Genomic DNA, 20,011 nt, shown 5'->3' with positions numbered 1-20,011 from the left:
AACTCAGTCTGTGTTACAGTAAATATGAAGCTACTGCCAGCAGCTGGCTAACTTGGCTTCATCTGTACAAAAACCAAGAAATTGTCTGGGACATAACTAGCAATTTGTCGTTTTTACACTTTTAGATGTAGCCTCAAATAGAAGTAACAAACTGAGTTAGCTTAGCGTTAGCTACATGATGTGGTGATGTGGGACTTTGAAGCTCTAACTATGTCTGCTTTGAGATAGATAAGGTTCTGTTCCATCTCCTTTAGTAAAAAGTGCCCAACTTTTATTTCCATGGAAAAACTGATAAGCCTCAGAGCTTTTCAAATTGGTCATTGCTTCACTGTCGGTAGCAACGGAATCAATAAACTAGCTAAATATGCTACTGTACATTAGCCTAGGGAACTTCTTCAGGTCATTCATCCCTTGATAGTGGAAGGCAGAAGTATGATCACATTATCCCATTTAAAGGTTGTACTGATAACATTTTTATATAGACAAATATTTTTAAAAAAATCATCCACAGAGCTTTTAGAAAGGTGTGGAATAAAAGTATCACTTTTCCTAAAAAAACCCAAATATGATTGTGAATTTAGAATTTAAAAAATTTTGACGGGTCTAAAATGAATGTTTTGTTTATCTCTGTGTGAGATGTCTGATATTTGGTTCCTGCGTCTAACAAGGCTTGTGAGCCAATAGTATATTGACATTGGTATCACGTGGTATAGTTGCCTGTTAGTGTGGAAAAAACGGACACTGACGTTAGCAACGTAAACAACAACTACCGACAGCCATAGTCCTTCAAACCTTAACTAATGTGTTGTCACCGGTTAGATGTCAAAATTAGAAAAATAACAGCTTCAAACCCTGAAGAGCTTAGTTAACATTAGTAACGGCACGTCCAGTTACGTAACGTTATAGTGTCCTCAAACAATGTAACGTTAAGGTAAATTAAAGTTTCGAGCTACTGTAAATCTGCTCATTATAGTGTTTAGACCCAAAACGTTATTGAGGGTGTCATCTCATATAGCAGTCTAACGTTAGCCCTATTATGAGATTTGATTTCAGCAAGAAAACAAATCTCATAGCAGATTGTAAAATTAATGTTAATGAAACACCACTGCACAAAGTAACCTACATCTATAGCTAATCTATAGTTATATGTTGGAAAATTAATTTATTACTCTATCACGAAAGATTCAACACTTGATATGACTGAGTCTGAGTCTCACTCCACTCGATCATGAAATATGCAGGTTGTGCAACAAACTGGCAACCACTGGAAGGGGGGAGGGGGAGTGCGTTATCTATTGGCTGGATGTTATCAGTGTTTCACAGGCACATAATTTATTTTTCCAAAATCCAAAAAAGCGAAGACACCTGTCGCATACTGCTAACTCCCGCGAGTAGCTGGTTCAGTAAAAGGAATAACCGAAAGTCACGCCCATAACTCACGCAAGGTATCATGGGGCTAGGAATAATAACATGGATGGGTTCTTGGGTTAATTAGTGAAGTAAGGAAACAAATAATCTCTGAATACTGGGATGTACTGGATTCCAATTTAACCACTGTTTCCCCAGCTCATCTATGTTTTTGCTTGATTGAAAGGAAGCAGAGAATCCATTTGCAAAGCTTTAAATGAAAAATTAAATGCTCGCTCACTCACATTGTGCATCACTCATCTCTTCCAGTGGCATAATTTGAAGAATGCAAATCAAGGCCGCCTTCAGCTTTCGAACAGTGAATGTGGTTAAAAAGTAGTTTCTTTCCCTAGCAGACTTCTGCTCTGGTAGGAGCTCAGACTTCTCAGACACGGAATCTGAAGTATTGCAATTGTGTTACTCAGTCTGAGAAAGATTCTTAAGGGGCCTGTGTGATCTGAGGGAAGCCTTCAGCAATCCTGTCGACTCGTCTTTCTTCCTCCTCTCTCTGTCATCTGCACTTCCCACTCTCAGCTTCCATTCTTCTTATTCTCATTTCCTTCCAATCTTTGACTCCTTGTTCCCAGCCTACAAATGATACCGTTGTCCACCTACCTCATTACTCCTTCTTCCTCCTTGACTGTCTTTGTCTCTTCATCTAAACTCATTGTGTATTTTTAAATTTCTTCTTCTTCACCATCCCATCCTATCTCCATTCCCTTTCCCACCTCCCTGTTGTCCCATCCTGTAATCAGCAGCTTATGCTACAGTAGCCACCTCTCTGCAGTCTGGATCAGTATTCAATCCCATCCTCTAACCATCAGGCTCTCCACCACTTAACCCATCTCCTGGCTGGGGGGAAGAAGAGTGACAACGAGCGTAGGCAACTTGGTGTGTTTATGTGCATAGAGGCGCGTGCGTGTCTGACAGGCAGCAATCCTGTTGCCTGAGGTGGAAATCCCAGGGTTCTCATATAGCTCCAGGTGCTTCTCTGCTGCTTCCCAGCCTCCCACACACTCTCGCAGATATATTAAGCTCTTGCTCTTACACACAAAACACTCACTAATGCACCCAAACCCTAACATGCCACCTGGCAGCCTGCATGTTTTTCTGTGTTGGCCATGACTCTCCTCAGTTCTGACCATGCTCTCGTTTTCCTCCTATTGGCCTTGCACCAGCCGGAGAGCAGAATGTATGCCATCTCCTGCCTGTGCCTGTCTCTTTCAGGAATAAACCCAGGATGTGCAGATAGCACTTAAGAGATTTGGGGGTTCATCACACACACGCACACATTACAGAGTATCCCCGCTGAGTGCCTGCTGGATGCTGCAGTCTCTCCTTGTTCTGATGCTCTCAGATCAATGAGCCTAGTGCTTTGCCTGCACAGGCTCCACCTGCTATGCTAACCCTTTAGAGCCACTCTAGCCTTGATCTCCAGGTACTAAATCTGTATCTTAAAGCCAAGCTATCTTTTATCTCAATATATCATGGACCTTTTCTAAATAATATACTTAAGTTTTACTTTGTGAGAGCAATGCACAACCAACACAAGGTAAACCTTAGAGCCAAACTAACCTGTGTTAACAGTGTTCTAAAGAAAAGTTAAATCGACAGTATCTGTCATTTGTTCAAATACTTAAAATGACCTTTCTTTTTGGCCACTTTGGCCAAGCTGTAAAACACCAACACTGATATATTACCACCTTATAAAGTTATGGTGAATTTGTTAGTAAATGAGTTGCCTACGTAGACATCCAGGAGACACGGAGCAACATTAACTTTCATTTGGAGTCGTGTTTGTGGCCACCGGATGGGTGTAAAACCAATATTCCCTCTTTTATTTTTTTGCTCTGTTTTGGTCTCCACCAACTCCTGAAGGAAATATCTGGATTTTAAGCTGCTAAATGTTCACCCGCTTGTTGCTAACTTTCTGTCTGTCTGTCCTACAGTGGGAGGGATTGATAGAGAAGTAGATGGGTGGATGATGGATGTAAGGAATTAAAATGGACATATTGGACCAATCTATACTTCTCTTGTTTTCTCTCTGTCCTCCATTCTGTATTTCCCATCCTGACACCATTACTCGAGAGTTGGAACCTCCTCTCCTGCAAACCTCTGCTCTTTACTTCGCTTCCCCTCCCCTCCGTCTGAATGGGAATCACGTCTGCTCGGTTATGACAGGGTGGCTTGGCTCGGCTGCCGCTGGAATCCAAATCATGAATATCACATTTGGTGCGTAGTGCTTTTAAATTGCTTCATTTCTCAGAGGATGTAGCTGCTGGGTGATTCCTGACTCCCTGGTAGAGTATTAGCTGTTTTCATGCACAAGTTGAGCAAGGCAAAAAGACAGTCCCGGTTGCCGGTAATCCAGCCATGTGTGTTTGTGTGTGTGTTAAAGATTGTGTTTATTTTTGTTTTTGTGTGTTGAAAGGACAAGAGAACAGCTGTTGTAAGGGGATATATGGGATCATTTTCTTCTTCATTTATGAAGTGCGTGTATGGTAATCAAGGATGTAACTTGCTTAGGCTTTGGCTTACTGGACACCTCTGTTGGTCTGAGGTGTTGGTTTGATCCAATTTAGTGAACATATCACCATTACTAAATTAGATTATACTGCAGAGTATAAATAGATAAGTTTGTTCTACTCAGTATTTTTGCAAATGGTGTAAAATTGCAATAACCAGAGTGTGTATTTCTCAGGAATGTGGTCAGAAGCACAGGAAAATAATTCAGGATTCAGGAAAACTGATGAAAATGCTCATCTCTAAATCAAAAGTCACAAACCCCTTCTGGATTTTCCAGGTAGTTAGTTTAAGCAAATCCTAGGCTTACATCCTCATGAAACCCTTGCAAACACTATCCCTTTTAAGTCTCAAGGTAAAAATACAGAGTTCATAAAAAAAATTGATTTCTGTGGATCTGTTTACTAATTATATGTGTCAGTTCTAGCCAGCAGCTTTTGATTTATGGTATATTTTGGCTGCCTTGCTGCACCTTTCAGGTTGCCAGATATTTTGTTCAAAACTAGAGGGGAAGATGTTGATGGAGAACATGGTATAAAGGTACATACTGTAGATACAAAAACAGACAGACAGACTAAATAATTCGACAGATTAAAGAGAAGGGTAGGGACAGAATAATTTCACAAAACACACTGAAAAGTCCACTTGTTGTCCCACTTTCCTCATAACTTGGCTAAAATGCAAAACAGTTTCTTTCCAGCATCCTCTGCCTCTATAATTCCCAACCAATCAAAATGACAAAGTTTGGCTCAACTATGATTTTTTATTTTAAACATGGCTCCCAACTGGCAGTCCTCTGTCACTTGGGCAAGATACTGATTCACTGAAAGACAAGGTGTGTCATCCTCGTCCTTGTCACTTCCCAGATGCCTCAGATGACATCATCTTTTATATGTAAATATTGCACACCCACATTATGGCACATTTGAATATGTTTTTGCTGTTAGTCATGTTACACGAGCTGCACAGTAAGTGGCCTCCTTCATGTTTGGAGGTAAATTATTCACACATCTGATTGATGATTTCTTCTTCATGCAAATGAACAGTAGGTCTAATGAGCAATCAGGTGTGAGTGTGTGTGTTACTGGTATGCAATTTACATATTTCAGACTTGTGGTTGCAAATGGAAATGTCATCAGTGTTGTCATCTGGCGTCACTCAATCTGATTGCATAATGTAAGCAGATAATTTCATTAAATAATCAAAGCTCCATCCCTTTTTAACTCTGCACATCCTTACAGTTTATTATTATCAGTCTGATAGAAATGTCAAAAACAACACATTTTAATATGTTTAAAGATGATACTTCAGTTTGTTATCAAAACAAATCTCTTATTTTTTACATAAATGGTGAAAATACAATGATTATATTTTAAGGAGCCGGCCACTTTAACAGCTGCTTTCCAACAATACAGTTTAATAACGGCACCATTTTTCATTGTGAAAGTAAGAATGAGATGTAATAAGTGTAGCACTTGATAATACAGCCCTCAGATCACACTCTTTTCATGGCTCTGCAATGCATTATAACCCGTGTTATCTTTCAAATCAAAATGTGCTATTAGCTGGCAGTTAACAGCTGCTAATGTATGTGGTGTTGTTACCATAGATTTACACTTGCAAATGAATTGAAAATTATGCATAATTTATAAGTGTGTTACTTCAGTGTTTGTCCCTCTAAGATGGTGGGATTCCTCAAGGGCAGATAATGCTGTGGCATGACTCTCATTGGTCAGTGAGCTAATGACCTCTGCAGATCTGGAAAAGGGGATCTTTGAAAGAAGGAACCGTGTGCAGTTATGGAAAAATGTCCACCCATCTGTCGCAGAGATTTCACCTCCTGAGAGCTTAGCGCTGAAAATCCCTCAACAGACAATCCTATTTGTTTTGCACCATGTGTACCAGTGTGCATCTGTGTGTGTGTGCATATATGTGTGTCCAACGAGGGTTAGGTGAGTGGTTAAATTATGGGCTCATGTTAGGGCTGAACATTTTGAGAAAAATATCTAGTTGTGATTTTTCTGACTAATTTTGTCATTTGAATTTCTAGTATTTTCTATAAATTAAACTACAAGCCCGCAATTGTGGTCACAGTATTAAACAAGACATGATTATACATTACCACAAATTTATTTTATTTCTAGAAGTTGTGTAGTATTCCCTAAAAATATAACCAATTTAGCTCATGTTTAAGATATTATATTAGTGGCACACTTGACTTTACTCAGTAATATTCGAACATAATCATGACATTCAAAAGGGGCATTATACAGTATTTATTGATAACAGCTGTATAGTTGGCCAATTATGGTAATAATGACTGCTGGTAAGACACATTTGACAGTGTTTTGAAATCAGATCTTGAAATCAGAGAACAGCTCTTCATTTTGTAGCTGCTTGAGCTAACTTTAATGTTAGCTTCTCAGACTGACATGACATGACTTCACAGCCCCATGGATGTCTCAATTCAGAGCTCTTAAGGTAAAAAGCTTAAAATGATGACATGATATGCTTCAAAGTATGTAATGGCAATATGTAAGATTTGGCTGACATCTTGTCAAAGACGTCTATGTATTGTGTTGCAGAGATCTACTGAAATTAGCATGCTAACCAGCTAGCCTCGGACTTGTTCCGGCCCATAATGTGATGTAATACCACTTGTGCCTCTAGAGGCGATATTCTGATAGTATAGTTTAGGTAGTTCCAGCTGGGAGATGTGTGCAAGGGGGCGAGTTTGCTACGTTACACAAGCTCTCTTAGCTTTTTTAATCTAATAAATAAACAAAATAAACTCTCAAAATGTCAAGAAACACCTATTACACCTATTTTGCTTATCAAACTGAATAATACAACTGTACACCTTATGAATTCTATGACCATAATGTACAGAGAGAGTATCAAAACATAGTTTGAAATCATAGCTCTTGCGATTTGAAAATTGCACTCTTTCAAATTCGATACAAAAACGATTGTTCGGCCCTAGCTCATGTTGCAACAGGAAGATTTCTTTCATGCAAGGTTAGGGTTAAGGGTACTTATGTGCATTTGTGTATTATTTATAGTTTACAGGTTACATATTGCTTTTCATAAGCAATGTTAGGTATGTAATATATGTACTATCATTTTAACTGAGTATTATTTGGTTTCCTTTGTTGGCCATTGCTCTCTATCCAACCTAATCTCCATGTCCACTGTTGCATTGTATACTCAAACAAACACGCCCATGCACGGGCACACACTTGCCTAGGGAAATGTCAGGTATGGTTAACTTTACGACCCAGAGTAATGTTCAAAGCCATCCACCTAAGGCTGCGAGGCATTGCAGAGCTGATCGGAACAGGCACAGCATGTCCAATCGGCTTTCCTGGTCTTCTCAACACATCACACAAAGCCTCAACCAAGGCTCAAGCATGATTTAATGTACTGTGCAAGAGAAAAAAGGGGATACATCCACTTTGCTACTAATTTACCCCCATTCTCAATCATTAATTTGCATTCTTCACAGCTGTGGACACACATTCTGTCATCCAAGTACCTTTCACATGTGTGTCACTTTTAAAATGTTATACATGTTATACTTATTTATGCATGCTTTCCTGTTGTTTTTGTTACATAATATTATATAGAGGGGTTTGTTACCTTGTATTAAATGCCCTGTTGAATGCAGAATTTAATCTTTTCCTGGAGGCTACAGGTAGAAATGACTAACCCGCATATGTGTGGGTGCCTATGCACTAAATTTTGTGTGTATTTGTGCCTCATTGGTGTGTTACCCGTGACATTTAATAAGCATTTCGGTTTGCCACATACATAGATTGTCTTCACATTCAGATGACCATGAAAGTATCTTGCCCTTCCCCTGCACTGTGGTTATATCATCAGCGCCCCGTCTGTCAACCCCTTGATGCCAGGATTACATCATCAGGTACGCAGTGCTAGTGGGAGGAGCTGATGACTCTACCAGTGCTGTCACTGAAGGTTTCAACTTAGAGCACATCCTAAAAGAAGCAAATGAGATAAGCAGGACATGAAGTCTGAATGAGTCAGATGTGTGGGAACTGGAGTAAAGAAGTTATTCTATATGGATGATGTTTTTTGTCATGTCTCCCCCATCATCTGCCTACATCTCTTCCTCGTTCTTTTGCTTGCTATGCACAAACATTATTTTCTGCCTTGAGCAGAATATATAGTGAATTAACAGACATTTATTTAAATGAAAATCTTCGAGATTGCCACTTGAATGTATAAAATTAAGATAATTTACTTCAGCACAAAATGTATGGCTGCTGTTGCTGATCTAATTGATGGGATTTTCCTCATCAGCCCAAGCCCTGGCTCATATATGACAACCACATCAGTCTGATAGCTGTCAAGCATCAGCGTAAAGCTTGGAAAATAACTGAAATTTGACCCACTGCCAAGTCTTCAGCAGATGGCCCTGCAGCAACACAATGTAGAGTGATGCTCGATATGAGCTGTTAAAACTGCTCAGTAGTGGAGGCACCAGCTGGAGATCAGATGAAAACAATAGGAAAAACTGCTGCTTTCATGGGAAAATTAGTAACTGCAATTTTTCTTTTTCTTTCTTTTTTTCTGCTACTAGTTGAAATGTACTCTTTAGGGATGTTTTATATCATGGTGGCAACTTTTTCACCACTCTAGTGATGTCATTGTAAAAATGTCTTTCTAATAGTGGTTTCAGACTGAACGCACAAGAAAGATTGTTTGCGTAAGGTAGTGTGCAGAGTGAAGAGCAGCACAAAGCAGCTAACTAGAAAGCTACAGACTATATCTGAGTGTAAATAATCACAATATTCATTTTTCACTCAAGTCCTCGTAGGATCAGAGAGTAGAGTTACGTAATGCCAGCAATTCAGAGTTTAATTCATTCATTATTAATAATAATGAATGAATGTGTATTGTGGAGGTCGGTGTATATGGGATCAAAGTTCAATTCAGAACTTTGCAAGAGGTCTTCTGAATTCAGAATGGTGCCAACATAGAGACTTCATAGTCTGTCTGAATTGTTATTTCACTTGACTTCAGTGATTCAGCCTGACACTGCGTTCATGCTAACCTGTTTCTCGTTTTGACATATCTGTCCAGCTGACGTCATTTTTAGTTGACAGTAAAGCTCCAGCTGTTGCTATTTCTGTTTGCATTGATCTCATCCGCACTTATCTGCATTTTTCATTTTTTAAATTATTGTAGCTATGTGGCTAGCTAGTTATATAGAAAGATGATGTATTCTTTAGAGACGTGAGTGGCTATTCTGAGGTCTGGAACCAGGCTACCATTAACTATTGTATTACTGTAAAAATGAATGTGAACAAAATTCTTGCTGAGTGTGAACCTGTTTAAAATCTTCAAGCTACTTGCTGATGCTATAAAATATTTCTGTTTACTCACATGATAGCTATGATTCAGGCTATTATTTAGTTGCTAGCTTGGTTCCACACCAACAAGTATTTGGCACGTTTTAAATCAATATGAGAATAATTTCAGTTGGAGTAGCTAGCTAACGATATTTGCAAGCTAACTCTTAATTTCCATTTTTTTGTGGCGAAAGAAAACTCCCCTTCCCTGTCTGTTTGCCTGTAATGTCTGCCACTGCATATGGACTAAAAACACATCTGTCACAATACTGCAAAAAATTTGGTTAAAGACAACATAGTTTCATTTTTAAAGACAAACTTGCCCGGTAGAAATAAATCCAGCTCAGTGTCAGTCTTGAAACCCTTCAGCTGACCGAGCTCTCTCTGACAAGTGAGTGCCAGGAAGTGGTTCACTCCTGTTCTTCCTGCGGGCTCAGCGCTCTCCTTCTCTGCTTGTTTTGCCTCCTCTGTCAAAGGCTTCTCTCTTAAGTTTTATTGAAGGGGGACCAACAGTGGGGAGTTGAGTTGAAGAAGAGTGTAAAATGTTGAGAGCCTAGAAAGAACTCATGATGGCATCAAAATTTGACATTTACCTTTGATATTTAAGATAGTGTAGAATTTTTCTTCTACGTAGCTTCATGTTGCTGCTGAAAATATCCCAAAACTGATGACACACTGCTGATATTTGGCCTGGTAAATATTCAAATAAAATCTCCAAATGGGTCAGATGCTCTTATGACTATTATTACTCATCGCATTTCCTTCTCTTTCTGAAGCCTGACCAGCTTACATGTGATCTAACAAAGGTGTTCAGACAGATGTGATGTTGCAGCTTTCCTGACAATGGCACCGTCAGGAGTTTTTGTTAAGGGATCGAATACAAGGACAAAATGTTTTTTCTTCCTCCTTTGTTAGCTTTCTCTTGGGAAAAGTCGTCTTGGTCTCTCGTCCATCTCCAGCTCTCTCAGTTTCACTTGCAGAAGGCAAGCTAAGCCGCTTGGGATGGCCCAAGACTCCATGCTGACGTAAACCTTTCAAGGAAGCTTTTTTTAATTCACTGTGTGTGTGTGTAAAGGAATTTATATGGTAGGCTTTTAGGACAGAATTTTGAGGTGTGTATCTGTGTGTGTGTGGAAGATTGGTGCAGTGCTCATACAAGAGACGTCTGATTTAGTTCAAGGATATTTTTCTAATAATCCACTGCACAATCATGTTTAATACATCATTCTAACCTCACGAAGAAATGCACACACCACCACGAAGCACTGTGTGTGTGTGTTCCAAAAGCCTTACACACTTTTAGCCTGTAAAACATACTGATAACTGCACTTACAGCAGTTGCTGTAAGTGCTAGAAATAGGTATGCATGTCTGGCCGAGTTGCTTGGTTTTAAGCCAATTTTCAATAGAAGGTTGTTTTGCTCAGGATTTATTTTTAACCCAAATTACTGTTGCTATACAAAAACATTTTTCTTTCCCTTTTTTTAAAGTCTGCTCTTGATTTGACTTTGACCTTGACTCTGAAATTCATTTATTCCAAAATGTTGAATCAAAACAAACGTGGAAATGAAATAATGGCAACAAAAACCCCCCAAAACCCAACCCTTTTAAGCAAGCAGTCATGCAACCTAAAATGCCTCAGCCATACCACTATTGTTAATGTGTTTGCTTCTTCCAAGGTCAATTGTATTTGTATTTACCATGTTTAGCCTTCAGGGACAGACTCTATGGCATATTATGTTATTTCAATGAGCGAACATGTTCACAGCTATTTTCTTTCCTGACTGCCAAGGAAATGGTCTGTGAAAACTAATCCTTCAATTATTGCGAGCTTTGATCCCCCTCTCCCTCTCTCTCTCTGTCCCTTGCTTCAAATTGTATCACTTCAGTGTGCACAGATCTTTTTCCGCCTTGAGCCGAGTTGAATCAGCCGGAGAGCTATTGACACAGTAAAGCTGAATTCAACACAAGGAGGAGCACATCGACAAACACATACAATGAAACCATGGTGTGCAGATTACACTCTCTCTAAAACAGACCCAGTGTGTGGAAGAGCTTATAAATACTTATAGATTTTTTATAGGTGGTATTAGCGAGTTTAGGCCACGAGGGGAACTGAGTCAGTGGTGTGGAAGATCAGAAAACAGGTCATACGAGTTCAGTTTAATCTTCAGCGCCCGCATTGATCAAACAGCATGCACTGTTCGAGGGAGGGGTGTGTGTGTTTGAAACTGGAGGCAAGGGTTTGGAGTCTTGCAAATTTTCTAATTCAGATGCATGGAGAAGAATTCATGTTAATGTAGAAGAAATGTTTGCATAATCCTGAACATGGGAATGGGTGGATTGTCGTCACAATGAGTGTGTGTGTGTGTGTGGGAGAGAAATGCAGAGATTAATTAGGAAATTATAGCTTCTAGTCTTCACATATCAGTGCAACTTGTTTCTAGCATAAACAGATTCATGATAGATGACACGATAGCTGACTTTTATGCAGTTTTGGTCAGGTGTGTGCTATCTCTGTAGCACAGCGGCCCCCTCATAAACCAAACTTGTTATAAAATGCTTGCAAGCTGTTTTTGAGTGGAGAGATAGAGGTGATAGTAAAACTGAGCAGAGAGAAAATTATGAGAAGCCTGAGATCAAAGCAAAAAGAGACAGATGGTTGAGATAAAAGCAGTTGATCCTCTTTCCTGTGAGGTGTTTTTCTCAAATATGGTGAAATTATTGATTCATATTTATTTTTTTCCCTCAAGGCATTGACACAGTCTGTCTAAGTGTCAGTTATGGCTGTTTCTGTGCATCATCTACAAGTCATCAGAGCTAACTAAACCCGCTTCACCCTCCTCGCCAATAATACCTATTGATTTAAATTCAAATGGTCTGCTTTTTCCCCGTGCTGTTGTCAACAAAAGGACGACTCAGCAGGTTTGGAGCGTCTGAGATTATGCCGTCTTTACATCATACATGTATAGCGGTCAGCACTCAAAATCAGAGGCATGTCCAAGTGAGATGCACACATTTGAATTAGGAGCAGGAGGATGATGCGGAAGCAGTGTTAAAATCATCTCAAAAGTGTATCATGGAGGATTGTATAGGTGTAAAGTAGGTTGGCAGCATTTTTGGTTTGTTTTTTAATGATAAAGAGTTGTCCAAAGATTTAAGTTCAGATAAGACTAGGGTAACTCTAGGGTAAACAATAAACGTTATGTCACTGAAGTAGAATAAATACTAACCTATTTACACTTTTTTCCTTATAAACATTAGTTGTACGAATCTGTTATTAGGAATCCTATTTACAAAGTTCTAATAATTAGATTACTCCATTAGAACCATTATGGTTAAAGAAATATTGTGACATTTTGGGAAATACGCTTATTCTCTTACTTGCTGAGAGTTAGATGAGAAGATTGATACCACTCCCTATCTGTGCGCTAAATATGAAACTACAGGGAGCAACCCATTAGCCTAGCTTAGCATAAAGACTGGAAAAAGGGAAACTGGAAACAGCCTAATTTCCTGTCTTGCCATCTCGGGGTTGCCGAGAACTAGTGGAGACTAACCAGGAAGTCACTGGCCAATAAATAGTCCTGAACATAACCCCCCATCAAATTACAACATGTAGTTTTTACACTTTGGTTTTTGTACAGATTAAACAAACGAGATATAACATGTTAATTAGTGAGCTTTAGAGGCACTGGTAGGTGGATCTTGTTACCTTTGGACAGAGCCAGGCTAGCTGTTTGACCCTGCGTCCAGAATTTATGCTAAGCTAATCTGGTTGCTCTAGCTCCACATTTAGCGTACAGACATGGCAGTGGTATTGATCTTCTCATCCGACTCTTGGCAAGAATGTGAATATGTGTACTCCCCAAAATGTTCAACTATTCAAAGATACTCAAGCCTCTGATTGTGTGAAAAAGACAAAAAAAAGACATTCTAGCCAAAAGCCCCAAAATATATCCCATTATAAAGTTTGCATGTTTATAATATGGGAATTTTCAGTCATATCCTGAAGATTTACTGCTACTCATGTCAGGGTGTCAACACAGTGAATGCGATTCCCAGACTTTATTAGGTTTGTGTAAGTTTGCTGTACATTATCAGCAAGTAAATAAAATTACACCAGTAGTAATGCAACACAACTGATTCACGTTAACCTAGATGTTTTTATACCTTGTCCTGCAGAATATACACCCTTTATCTGTGTGAACAAGTGGCTCTGCTGTTTCCAACGCTCGCACTAATCTGTGTCCCCTCAGAGACCGCCTGTGTTCTCGACCTATTAAAAACGGCCACAGCGTTGTCATGGTCGTTAAGGCGAACACAATTAGAGGAGCCGATAACAATGGGAATTAATTTGCTGTCATACCCTCCCTACACTGTGTACTATTTGTTGCTGTCAAATACCCCCCAAACTCCCGTTTAAGGTCTTTCTCTCTGTTCCTGACTGGCTAGCCTAAAAATTCTAACTTCTTGTGTATTGGAAACGACTGCAGACTGTACAGAACTCTGCTTAACCAGGACCAAGAAGTACAACCACATAACACCTGTTTTAGCCTCTTTACATTGGCTCCCTGTTGGTTTTAGGATTGATTTTAAGATCTTGTTGATTACTTTTAAGGCTCTTCATGGCCTGGCCCCAGATTATATTTTAGACCTTGTAATCCCTTATGAACCTTCACGTAGTTTGAGATCTTCGGGCATGGGTCTCCTGTCTGTTCCTGAGTCCAGGATGAAAACTAAGGGGGACAGAGCTTTTGCCATCAGGGCCCCGAGGCTCTGGAACAACTTGCCCAAAGAAATTAGGTTGTCTGAGTCAGTGTCTTCGTTTAAGTCTCGTCTCAAAACACATTTTTATTTGAGAGCATATCCTGATTTTACCTGAACTGGTTGTTTATTTTACTGTTTATTTTATTGCTTTTGTGTATTTTATGTATTTTATTTCTTTATATTTCGCCATTCACTGTGGTAATTTATTTCTCTTGTTGTGAAGCACTTTGTACTCTGTTTTGATAAGTGCTCTATAAATAAAGTTTTATTATTATATTATTATTATTATCATTATTATTATTCCATCCATCCATCCATCCATCTACCGCTTGGTCCCCGTTAGGGGGTCGCGGGTGACTTCGGGCCTTAGGCCATGCAGACTCCACCCAGAGAGATTGTGTGATGTTGGTCCGGTCCGGGAATCGAACCCACGAACCCACGATCTCCTTATTGGGAGGCAGGAGCTGTAGCCGCTCTGCCACCGTGCACCCCTTATTATTATTATTATTATTATTATTATTATTATTATTATTATTATTATTATTATTATTATTATTATTATTATTATTATTATTATTATTATTATTATTATTTGATAAGGTATTGTACTTCACAGCACGGAGAGCAAGTGGTTAGAGTGAACAGATTGAAGTGTTCTTGAGGTGAACCAGCAGTCATGCTCTTGAAGGAGGTATATAAGAAGACATACAGGTCTCCTTGTTTTCTCTGTCCTCTCCCAGGGGACAGACAGGAGGGGAAACAGAAAGAGATGAGGGCAGGGAGATTGACTACAGTGCACAAGATAAAAAGGCAACAAAGCGGCGATAAGGGATGGAGGGGTGGTTGCTGCTGGGAATATTGGCTTTGCTTTCTCATCTTTATGGTCTCACCTCTCTGCCCTCCGTCCTTCTCCATGTCCCGTGTCCAGGGATAGGACACGGCATGTGGAAAGCGGCTGCTGTTTTTACTGGCTGCATCTTCTGACAGCAAGAGTAATTAAGCAAACTCCTGTATTGCATAACACACCGTGCCTGTAGGACCCGGAATAGGGGGAAGGGGAGTCGTGGAGAGTGATGGAAAATCAGTGTAAAAGGGACGGAAGGAGAGGAGAAGATCGGGGGGAAGGGATGATACTGAAGACTGAGATGGATGAAGCCTGAATGTCAGGAATATGAAGAATGTGAGGCCGGTTGAAGGAGAGGACATACTGATGGAGGGAGGAAAGCAAATGCACTCATGGCTTTCTCACATGCACATAAAAATTTGATATCCTTGCTCTTTACTTGCTACATTTCAGTATCACCTTCACTTGTGACTGTTTTTCTACACTACGTTCCAGTAAAATTGGGGAATATCTTAAAAATGCTTTGAAGTATTAGTGCTGTTAGTGAATTGCTGTTTTCACTATCCTGTAAATTGTACTTATTTTTCATCTGCCAAAACGTGAGGACATGTTTTGAAACGTTGCCGTTCGTTTGCAGCTTTTCCATTAAATCTGTATAAAAACACTTCTGTTTCATAGTCAGGTACTGGAGCTGGAAAGTTGGAAGAAATGCTCAAACCAACCTCTCTTTTAAGTGGTAAAACTTATCAGACTTCATGAAATGCAACCTAAACATTGTGGTGAATTGTAGGATAAAACTTAGTATTTTATACCTTTGCTGAAAGGGAGGAAAAAATTAGAAAACAAGGGAGGATATGCCATTACTTTAGAGCTGAAACTATTGGTCAACTAAATGATAAGTCAATCAACAGAAAATTAATGGCTATTTTGATAATCGATTAATTATTTTATCAAGCAGAATGCTAAACATTCTCTGGTTCCAGCTTCTGAAATGTGAAGATTTGCTGCTTTTCATTGATAGTAAACTGAATATATTTTGGTTTTGGACTGATTTTTGAAATTTTTTGCTATTTTCTAAGGTTTCATAGACAAAATAATAATAGAAATAGAAAATAACAGGCAGATTAATCGATAATGACAATAATCATTAGTTGCAGGAACAAATTTTTTCTTTGTGTGGCAGTCAGTTTTTTTTTTTGAGTTTCTCCTTGATTCAAAGGAGTAAACTTTCCAGAAGCAAACATTTTCACTTCAACACTGTCTCTGCCTCTGTCTCTGTCCATGGTGCTGACACATTGACTCTCTGTCTGTGTCTCTGTGGTGCTGAAACAGTGAAACCTTGTGTGTCCTTGTGTCTCTCTCCATGGTGATGAAACACTCAAACTCAGGTCTCTCGTATTATCAAAAGCAAAGCAATGCACATGAAATGTGGCCATTCACTTCATCTGCAGCTTTTATTCTTTTTTTTTCAAATCCCAGAATATAAGACACTCTACTTTAGGACTACAAACACATTGCACATCTTATTCATATTATCTACTTAAAGGTGACCTGTAGAGTTTTCTTGTAAATGAACAAAGTTATGTTCACATTCACTGGTTCTCATCAAAACACACTGGGGCTTAAAAACGCAAAAAACGTTTTGTATTCTCATGCTAAGTTACTCGTACTTTTTTCTAAGATTTGCTAATTTGCACGTTACCAGTTGGATTCACCAAACTCTTAACTGCACAAACTTGTTGTGAATTGCTTATTTCAGCCTGATGAACACTACCTGCTCATGAGGTGGTGCACGTTCGTGAGATTTGATTATTGGCTCAATTGACGCCCCTAAAATTGCAATATAAGGCTACCAATTCCACTCCGTTTGTGGGCAGGATTCATTCACAAAAATGTTATGAAAGAGTAAAAAAAAGACTTTCACACTGCAGAGCCTCTAGTCCTGTTTTCGGAAATTAGCAGATAAAAACATAACAAGTTAGCAGTGGTGTTAGGGGACCTGAAACAATATAAAAAAGTAATATTACAAATATTAGTATCAATATTAGCATTGACATGCCTCAATAAAAAGGAACGAAACCCATCTTTACTTATAGTATCCTGACTGACTAATATTCTACAATGCTTTTAGGTGTTGCTGACAAAATCTTGCAATCAACAGTGGCAGCTGTGACTACTTGAGAATGTAAAAGACATCTGGCTGTTCCAAGGTCCAGTTTTCGTAGGACTGCTGTGAACTGGGCAACAAAGCTGTCAATGGCTCAAATCCAGGCAGCCATTGTCTTCTGATTGCCAAACCAACCGACATTGGGCCAGTGATTTTATGCTACTAGGATAATCCTGAAAGTCTCTCTATAAATAAATACTGTAGCAACACTGTCTGGGTTGAGTAAGGCGATGTGAGAGTCGGAGAGAGTCACTCTGAAACATGGACTCAAAAGAAACAGACATTGCAGGCTGCAGTTGTAAGGGTAAAACAATCTTTCCTTGGTCAATAATCGGAAACAAAGTTGTTTCTGGGAGATCACACAAGAAGGCTGATAAAACCAGAATGCCTAAGGCAAGAAGGAGCCAAAAAACAGGCAATGGGTCAAACAGGCAGGCAGGCAAAACAGGGAATAGGCTGGAAAGCTGCAGAGGGAAAAATCGGTTACCACTGTGTGTGTTGGTACTGAACATTGGCACTGGACATAAATCGTGATGTGCAGAATCGTCCAATATTGATGTAATTGACCAATCACTAAACCCCACCCCCTTAGTTACTGTTGCCATGCCTGTCAAACTTTATGTTCTCAATGATAACGGTGGCAGATTTACCACTCAAAATTCTTAGTAATTTTTTAAACAATTAGTCAACTGTAGTTGGCAGGTTTGTAGCTGGCTAGCTAGCTAATTAAGCTAATGTTTGCTTCATTTGTTGGTTGCAAATACTTTCTCTGGCTGACTTTTTAATGTTACTTGCTGACTTGTTTTAAAACAGAACAGTGCAAACGGGGCCTTAAAAATGCAGGGGTTGAGTATAAACTTCCCCAAATCCAATAAAGAGTACGAAAGAGCTGCTAATGTTAGCTTACACTCTGATATAGTAGCAGGACTCCAATTCCAAGGGATGGAATTGACCTGGAAATATGAAATATGTAGTACTAAAAACCAAATGAAAGATCTCAACTTTACCATAAAGTGTATTATGACATCCTTTTGATATTTTCTATTTATTTAATTATTCTGTTTCGACTCTTCTTCTTCACACAGCAACCAAACAGTGCTTCACCAGTTCTGCTGCCCTGCCCCAGAGGCCCCTGAGGGGGAGACCTCTACTGCCTGTGTCCCCAGGTAAGACAACTGCATCCTTGTAACATCTGCACAAATATATATATTTTTTACTTATTTATTTACTTTGAACTATTTAATTTTTATTTTCTGTAAATTTTAATTGCAGCCACTTATCACCACTTACTGCATTCTGTTAATAGCGGTGCTGCAGTAGCTACTTTAGGCAACACAACTACCCCAGCAGCGTTATCTAAGTTGAAGTGGTTATAAATGCTTCAGTTTCTTCTAGGGACAATCTGAATTTCTTCCCCTCCATGATAACAATGAGCCATTAAGAGGGTGAGTTCTGTCACATCAGCTTTGGTATTGGGTCTTGAGGCTTTCCTGAGTGAATCTAAGACACACTGGATGTGATTTGTTGTTTCCACAGTGTTAGTGCTGTGTTTGTCAGACTATTGAGATAAATCCACTGGAACACAGTAGTAATATCCAAATCAATCACATCAAGATCCCATTTCCTGGACAATGGTCAAGTCCTTGGTGGCGCTGCCTGCATGAAAATTGAATAATTGGAAAAATATTACATTGAGTTTAGCAAGCAAAGCAGGACGATAATGCTGTTATCTTTTTATGTCAGATTGGCACATGACAGTGATAGAGCTGATGCTGCCATTTGGAAATCCAACTGCAAATACTTGTATATGAATCCCAAATAGTCACTTTTATTTCAGTAAATGTTTTTCAAGTTGGCCAGTTTAAAAGCTCTAATGTTAGTTTGATGTGGTAATTTGCACCCACTCCTGGGGAATATGAAAAATAGAACAAGTAATAATTAGCTGCTGTAATACCTCTAGCTATGTATGACGGCTTTGAGTTAGTGTATTAATTGATATTTAGTGTTGAATAGGCTGTCTTCAAAATATAGAATTAGATAAGCAAGAACAAAAAGAAATAATAAATGCCTTTTGAGGTTTTATCTCGCCCCTTTCAAGCAGAATTGACAGCACAAAATGTTGTGTTTGCCTCCTGCTTTATTTACCCAAGTGCACTCTACCATCAGAGTTTCGCAGAAAATTATGGCATTCATCTGGCCAAGGCACTTCAGTAGCAATTAAGCCATCTGCCCCAAAATGGTTTGTTTGTTGTGGACTGCACGTTCTACAGGATTGTTTTGCTGCATTGTCAAGCTTGGTAGAAAATAGAAGATAAGCAAACGTGTATTGATGGCTAATCAAAACCCCGCAGTGGTGGACATAATAAGTGGTAGAAGGCTGCAGACCAACAAGCAGAGACAAAATCACACTGTAAATACCTCAGAGGCCTGTGTTGTATTAAATCAGCCACATGGATAGACTGAAGGACAGAGAAATGTAGGAAGAGCAGTGAAATCGTATTATTGGCTTTGTTTATCACTTTAAAGAACAGCAAAAGAAAAGAAGATTTTTATCAGATAAAATGTCAGACGTGACTGACTCAAAACCCAAGTGTCTTACAGTATCTGTTGTCACAAAAGTCACTTCAGGCCTCTATTAAATACACATGGAGATTCCAGAGGCAGTCGTTAAAATTGAACAGGAGTGACTTTCATAAAATCAAAGCTGGAGGGGAAATCGGAAAGGTAGACAAAAAAAGAAGGCAAGAATCGATCAGCATTCAGCAGCTTGAACTTTGCTTGATAGAAGCTTTGGTGCTGTTGTGTTTTTGTGATTGCTTTGTTGCCTAGGGACCATTAGCTAAAGGTACAAACAAAGTGCACAACAGAAGGTCCTTGCTAACTTGTCAACCCCTCCAACTCCTCAAAACACCTCCCTGCCAATCTC

General features: G+C 39.2%; 1 protein-coding gene across 4 annotated transcripts in view; it reads left to right on the top strand.

Moving 5' to 3' along the window:
- iqsec3a (IQ motif and Sec7 domain ArfGEF 3a) overlaps positions 1–20,011 on the top strand; it is a 115,802-nt gene that overhangs the window by 5,691 nt on the left and 90,100 nt on the right. For all 4 annotated transcript variants that reach the window (XM_044185845.1, XM_044185848.1, XM_044185846.1 and 1 more), the window contains exon 2: positions 18,171–18,251. In XM_044185845.1, the coding sequence (XP_044041780.1) occupies positions 18,171–18,251 (81 nt within the window). The remainder of the gene's footprint in view (positions 1–18,170; positions 18,252–20,011) is intronic.

The sequence above is a fragment of the Siniperca chuatsi genome, linkage group LG23, assembly GCF_020085105.1.
Source record: "Siniperca chuatsi isolate FFG_IHB_CAS linkage group LG23, ASM2008510v1, whole genome shotgun sequence".
NCBI classification, from domain to species: Eukaryota; Metazoa; Chordata; class Actinopteri; order Centrarchiformes; family Sinipercidae; genus Siniperca; species Siniperca chuatsi.
The sequence above is the reverse complement of the archived record's forward strand: the minus strand, read 5'-3'. Positions and strand labels throughout refer to the sequence as shown.